Source organism: Monosiga brevicollis, genomic scaffold, assembly GCF_000002865.3.
Source record: "Monosiga brevicollis MX1 MONBRscaffold_5 genomic scaffold, whole genome shotgun sequence".
In the NCBI taxonomy this organism is placed as follows: Eukaryota; class Choanoflagellata; order Craspedida; family Salpingoecidae; genus Monosiga; species Monosiga brevicollis.
The window spans coordinates 769,469-776,135 of record NW_001865042.1 but is presented as its reverse complement, the minus strand read 5'-3'; the positions used below and the strand labels follow the sequence as shown (position 1 = coordinate 776,135).

General features: G+C 52.9%; 1 protein-coding gene across 1 annotated transcript; it reads right to left on the bottom strand.

Annotated features, from left to right (window-relative positions):
• Nucleotides 1-4,248: 4,248 nt before the first annotated feature.
• On the bottom strand, nucleotides 4,249-5,704 carry MONBRDRAFT_15514 (uncharacterized protein; the record flags this gene model as incomplete). The annotated part of the gene is made up of 7 exons (XM_001744073.1): nucleotides 4,249-4,341; nucleotides 4,500-4,570; nucleotides 4,703-4,958; nucleotides 5,045-5,140; nucleotides 5,254-5,294; nucleotides 5,397-5,472; nucleotides 5,561-5,704. Coding segments are annotated over 7 exons (777 nt in total), but the record flags the coding sequence as incomplete, so codon positions are not given.
• Nucleotides 5,705-6,667: the final 963 nt, after the last annotated feature.

The window sequence follows — 6,667 nt, the reverse complement described above, 5'->3', positions numbered from 1 at the left end:
GCCGGTGTGCAGAGCGATACCATTCGCATTGGAGAAGACGAGGTGGCCATTGAAGATGTTGAAGCGGCGCTAGCAGAGAGCGAACGACTCATGGACTCGCTGACACAATCATGGGAAGATAAGCTGCTCCAAACAGTCTCACTCCAAGAGGAACGTGCCCAGGTGCTCCGCGAGCACGGCATTGTCATGGATGACGCTTCGGCGCCCGTCGGCATCATGCGCTCAGGCCAGGTTCCAACGCTCCTTAACCTCAACCCTGGCCACTCTAGTCGTGATTGCCTTCTCATCTTCCTCCGCGATGGCATCAATATCGTGGTTCAGCCCGGCATTGCCTTTGAGGAAGATGGCGAGCCGCTGCAACTCATCGAACTGGATGGGCTGCATATTGCTGAAGAGCACTGTGAGTTTCACTCGGTCAAGCACGACGGGCGCCGCATCGTGTCCCTCAACCCTTTGGATGCCGAGCGCATCCTGGTCAATAGCACCCCCGTCACCAAGGCCGTCGGTTTGAAATCAGGCGACATTATTCACTTGAGCCCAGTCCATGTCTTCAAGTATGACAACCCAGACGAACCCAGTCAGGCGCCCCTAGAGGGGCCCTTGGCTTGGTCCGATTCTTGGTCTGGTGCATCCATTTCCCCACATTCATCGTACTCGACCTCGCCCCACCTCGGCTTTTCCGACACCATGGCACCGAGCAATGCCGTAGCGCATCCCCGCGCCCATCATGGGGGCCCGATTGTCCCACTCGACGCCGAAGCGGCGGGCACCGAGGATCAAGTCGATCAGCTAGTTGCCACCAACGAGACTGCGGAGCTTCTGCTGAGCGCCTCGACCCAGCCTGCTTCGAGCCCCGTCACTGCAGATGCTCACGAGGGCGAGAGTGGCAGTGAGGTTGAGCAAATGCAAAAGTTGCAGCTGCATGAACATAAGCGAAGAGAGCAGCAGGACCAGCAGTCAAGCCCATCGACGGCAGCCAGCTCTACCATCCCTGAGGACCAGCCAGCGCAGACTGAGGCCCCGCCCATGGACACCACATCTGGCGTCGAACCTCAAGAGCAACCCGCTCTGTCTCACGATGCGTCGGAAAAACCTGTTCCCCCTTCGACCATGACGCTTGATGATGCTCGCGCGGCCGCGCGCTACGAGTTCTCCACTGGCAAAGAGGACGAATTGCTCTCAATCCTAGTCGCTAACGTCAATGCCCATACCATCGACTTCAAACTGCTTCCAGCTTATGCCATCTTCATGATGTGCCAACACTGCGCCCGCGAAGGACATCCAGAGCAAGTCACGAACATCATGCAGAAGGTCGCGACTCTCATCAAGATGCATGTTCTCAATGCCGAAGATCCGGCCGAACTGGTTGTCTGGCTTGCAAATTCGGCCGAGCTCTTCGTGGCTTTGCGCTCTGACATGAGCTTGCTCGGCACCCCACTGGCGCTGCAAGAGCTCTCGGAGATTGCGAGCGAGGCGCACCATATGATCGTGGGTGACATCCGCCGCCGTCTCCAGCCTGCCGTTTCGGCCATTCTTGTGGATGTTGCACAAACACCTTTCGAGGAGGACCCGGAACTGCACGACTTTTTGCAAAAGCACAAGGGCCGGACCTTGAGCATGAAAGTGATTCTTGACACGCTCGAGGCCATTCACCGCATTTGCCAGGGGGCACATCTGGCCCGTGCCATGGTGGTGCAACTCTTTAACGCGGTCTTCTTTTATTTGGGAGCGCGGGCCTTCAACATCTTCATTGAGGACACCAGCATGTTTGCATGCAAGCGTGGCATGTTAATTCGCTACAATGTCGCGTCCTTGGCCGACTGGTGTGCACGGCGCCATTTGTCGCTGGATCCCTTCTTTGACCATCTCATTCAGGCCACACAGCTGCTGCAAACGCGCAAGGACAACCTCCAAGAACTAGACGCAATTTGCAGCATGACCGACAAGCTCAACTCCCAGCAAGTCGAGCGTATTCTACGAAACTACACAACGGGCCCGGACGAGGCTCACGTCGCGCCCAACCTGATCGACTGCGTCAAAGCACGCTTCCTGGCTACCTTGGACGCTCCCGCTTACGACGATGATAGCGTGGGCAACCGCATCACGCTGCTGCGCAACCCTGACTACTGGCTTCCATTTCGGCTTAGTGGACAGAGTCAGCTCGGGCGTCACTTGGCCAACGCCAACAACGTTCATCAACTCAAGGCATATATCGATGCTGCCGTGCAGTCTTTTCGCGAAGATGGTGCCTCAACCCCAGTTGACGAGTCCAGGGACGATGCTAGCTGCGAGTATGAGGCCCCCTCAGACCCGACACATTTGGGCAGCTCTACCTCAGCTTCCATCTCAACCGTAGGTCCTGACGGTGGGGAGTCACTAGCCGCATCCTCCGATAGTGCAACGATCTTTCCCTCTGGGGCGCCAGGCCAAGCTGGTGTGGAAACGCCGCGCCGTCGCCAGCAGCGCAAATGGTTTCGTGCGGCCCAGCCCGCTCTGTTGCACGCAGCTCGTAGTCGTCGGCGCAAAGATGAGACGATTCCGGCCCGGCAGTGGGCTCGCTTAGACATCTTTGAGAGCTCTCAGACTTTGGAAGAGGAGGCCCCATTTTCGCTCTTTGATGTGGCATAGTGAGCGAAACGATTGCACGTAAAATTCATGATCAGATAAAAAGTCTTTGCCACCTTCGCGCTTGAGCAAGATCAATCACTGTTCTATTTGTCCATCCATGCAGCGCACTCGTGCGGCATTTGGACGGAGGCCAATGGGGGAAAGTTAGAGCCGCGAGCAGCTCTAAGCTAGGCTCAAGCACACACACACACACACATATGCACGCCACAAGCGCAGGTACCACTGCACTCCAGAGAAGCCGACAACATGCTCCAGTGCTTAATCGTATATTACCGTATTGGTCGTGGTTGTGCTAGACCCCATTGCCAGATTCTAATGCGCACACGGCCCCACATCAACGGAGCTATGAGAAGGGGACAGGAATCGACAGGGTGGACCGCATGCTTGGATATGGTGCGGCGTGCAGGCCGAGTCTGCGTCTGTACCGCCAGGGTACGACGGATGGAAATACACAAAGGATGGACGCCTACCTCGGTCGAGAGATTGCGCGTAATCTCAACGGGCTTGCGAACCGCTGCCTCGCCACCGGCCACCAGTGGGACTTGACGATTGTCTTGTCCTCTTGACGCCGTCTCTTGATATCACGCGCTTTGCGATAAAGAGCTTGCAATAGATAAACACTATAGATTTTGCTTGAAAATTCTTGACGTCCGTCCACAGGTGGCAACGCCTGCGTGCCACAACCGTCAGCAATGCTCCAGGTAGTCAATCTTCATGAAGAAGAAAGAGAGAAGCGGGGGAGGGGGTATCGAGCTTGTGCTCGTCTCATCGCGTGCATCACAATGTCGTACCCGATCAATGCGGTGCTGCGGAACGTCTTGGAAGAGCAGGTGACAGATGCGTCGCAAACGCTCCGTTCGCTGTGCCGGCGTCAAGCCATCACCGGAGACATAAATGTGCAACTGCCATTGGAGAAAAACAGGAAAGATATGAGACCTTGGTCTAATCCAAACTGAGCTAAAACGTGGCGCCAAGAGCCTCGCCCCCACAAACCTGAACGCGAACCAGACCGACGAGTGCGGCATTATAGTCGATGTAGCCCCCATCATCCATGGGCACATTCATGAGCATCATCTTTGTCAAGAGCACGTGTTGTAAAATGCTGGTCTCAAATCCCACGGGCAGCGGTAAATCCTGAAGCAGCGCCGCAAAATCGCGATGATGGATACGCCGCTTGTTTTCAACGTCATACTTGGCCCAGATCTGCAAAAGAGAAAAGAAGAAAAAAATAAGAACCCGATTGGCAGTAGGAGACAGAAAAGAACAAACGATGCCATCAAGTTTTACATCCTGCTTATAAGCTTGATGCCAGACCAACTGACCGTGGCGAACATGGGCAAATCCTGCTCGCCCAGCATATTAGGATCCCGTGTCAAATACTCAAAGTTGTCAATGATAATGGCCACGAACAACTGCAGCACTAAAAAGGAACACACGATGACAAAGGAGACAAAGTATGGGACAGCAAAAGCCGAGCCACAGAATTCCGATTTGCCAATCCTAGTTTGCATATGTATGATATGTATGCTTGTAAGAACACAGCGACGAGAGAAACCGACACAAATGGCTACGCAAGTGGAATGCAACGTGAAATGGTTGCGAGAAGTAGTCGGCAAATTCTCACTCTCGACAATCCTCCGGACCAAGATAGCAGTAATACATGATGGCCTGCCAGTTCTCGCCTGTGGAGGTGCGAAACAGCACCAGCAATGCCTATTTGTAGACACCCGCAATGAGAATGTGTTTGACAGAAGAAAGGTGGTGCAAGCTAATCAGGCACCATCAAAGATGATGGTGTCAAAGACGATGGTGCCTGCCCAACCACGCCCTACGCTGAAGGCACATGACAGCTGGGTGCCGGGTTGACATACGCTAGAGAAATCTCTAAAATTAACTTGAGCGTTCACATCGGCATCTGGTCGCAATGCCATGTTGCCAAATACTGCGCCACCATCAGCAATCAGTTACATCAGGAAGTGCAAAGTACACGCGATTGAGTAGCGCTCAAGACACAAGGAGCCTCGAGGAGACTCGAGAAGGCTCGAGGACCCGGGGCTAGAAAACGACAGGCTACCTTGCATGCCAATGACGGCGTAGACGAAAAAGACCATGGCAATTAACAGCGCAACCGAAGGCAAGGCCTGCAGCGATTTGGCAAAGGTCCACAGTAATCGCTTCATGTCGTTGCCCTTGCTAACGAGCTTGATCAAGCGGGCGGCTCGAAAGAGACGTAAGAACCCGATGCTAACAGCCTCGGTGCCAGCAAAATAAAATGCAACATCCACCAGACTGCCCACGACGATAATAAAGTCGAACCAGTTCCACGCATCCTATCAATGTGAACGCCGTGGTCAGCGAATCCTATATCACCTGTTTCGTCACCTACTTCTCCAAAGGAGGATGGGCATATGCTGACCTGAAAATAGGCGGTGGGATTGTAGGCAAATAGCTTGATCAAGGCTTCAAAGGTGAATATACCCGTGAATATGACGTTGCAGAGTGCGAGGGCGCTCTGTGGCAAGGCAAGTCCAGAAGAATGGTGGTCGACAGTTGAGTTTCGCCGGCAGAGTACAGCAGGATGACTGACTGATCGCCGACAAGTGTAACACGAAAACAAGCCAGTACCTTATAGTCATCATCCATGTCTTTATGTTGCATCAACATCACTATCAAATCCAATGATACCACACGTCATGAGCGAGCATGCAGCCAAACGAGCGCGAGAAGCCATTCTTCACTGCGAGGTCAGGGTGTCACAAATACAGTACCGAAAGAATTGGCCGCAATGGTCAACATGATAAAATACTCAAAGTATGTGTGAAGAGTAATTCTTGTGAAAAGGCTCTACAAGCACCCACAAGCATGGATGAAGAACAAAAAAGGCACATCTGAGCTGGCACAACAGCGCATATTTAGCGATATTTGAGCATACCTGGCAGCGATACTCGGGTTCAAACGCAAACTCCGGAGTTGAGGTGAGGGCAAAGTGCAAGCACTTGCGCTGATTTCCGTCCAGGCCGCTAAAACTGTAGGCTCGCTCGCCCTCCGATTGGAACGTGATGATAATGTAGCCGACAAAGATGTTCAGCTATTGAGCAGGGCGCAGCAATAACAACAAATGCGGATTGGCTGAGGAACGAATCAATAAAGCTAAAACACAATAAATAATAAAATAAAATAAGCGCTGTTGTCGCATTTGACATGCAATGACACACCAGGAAAAAAGCTACAATCACAATGTAGATGACGAAAAAAAGGCTGGCCGCTGGGTTGTGATTGCGCTCGGGCGCCACGCCATCTGCCACGCAGTCCATCGCATTGGTCATGACATCGATCCAACCTGCCAAGGAAGGTTCCGCGAAGATGCATGGGTGCACAAGGAGCATGTGCGCACGTGAGAAACGTTGAACCCGATGCATGAACAGGGCATTCACGGAACAATGGACCACAGACTGCAAACGAGCACGAAATTGTGCTCCCAACTGCAGCACTCGAACCTTCAAGCGTGGAGACAGCGAAAAGAGTCAGCATGGCGTTGCCGACATTATTGAAATTCATATCCGGCGTCTCCCAGCTGCGTTCCATCTCAGTGGGCAACCCATACTCCAAAACGGTAAAATTGCCGACGCAATCTGCGCGAGTTGAGATCGACGCGTCATTGCAAGCGCCATAGCAGCCGCGAAATCGCTGGACGCCAATGACAGCAAATATAAACGTAAAGAGCACAGAGACCAAAAAGACGTTGCCGATGGTCTTGATCGAGACCAGCTAGATGCATTCCAGTTGTGCCAAAGAAGGGTGAGTCCAAAAATGCATGAGATGCGCGCCTGTGAATAAAGCAAGAAAGCATGCAAGCTTCTTAAAAAAGAAAAAGCGCAGTCAACACACACTGACCATGCATTGCACAACATGGCGCAAGCCCGGAGCGCGTTTGATGGCACGCAATGGCCGCAAAACACGAAAAACACGCAAGATCTTGACAGCAGACACGTTGCCATCGTTCATGGAGAGACTGAGAATGGATGCCAGGACAACCAAA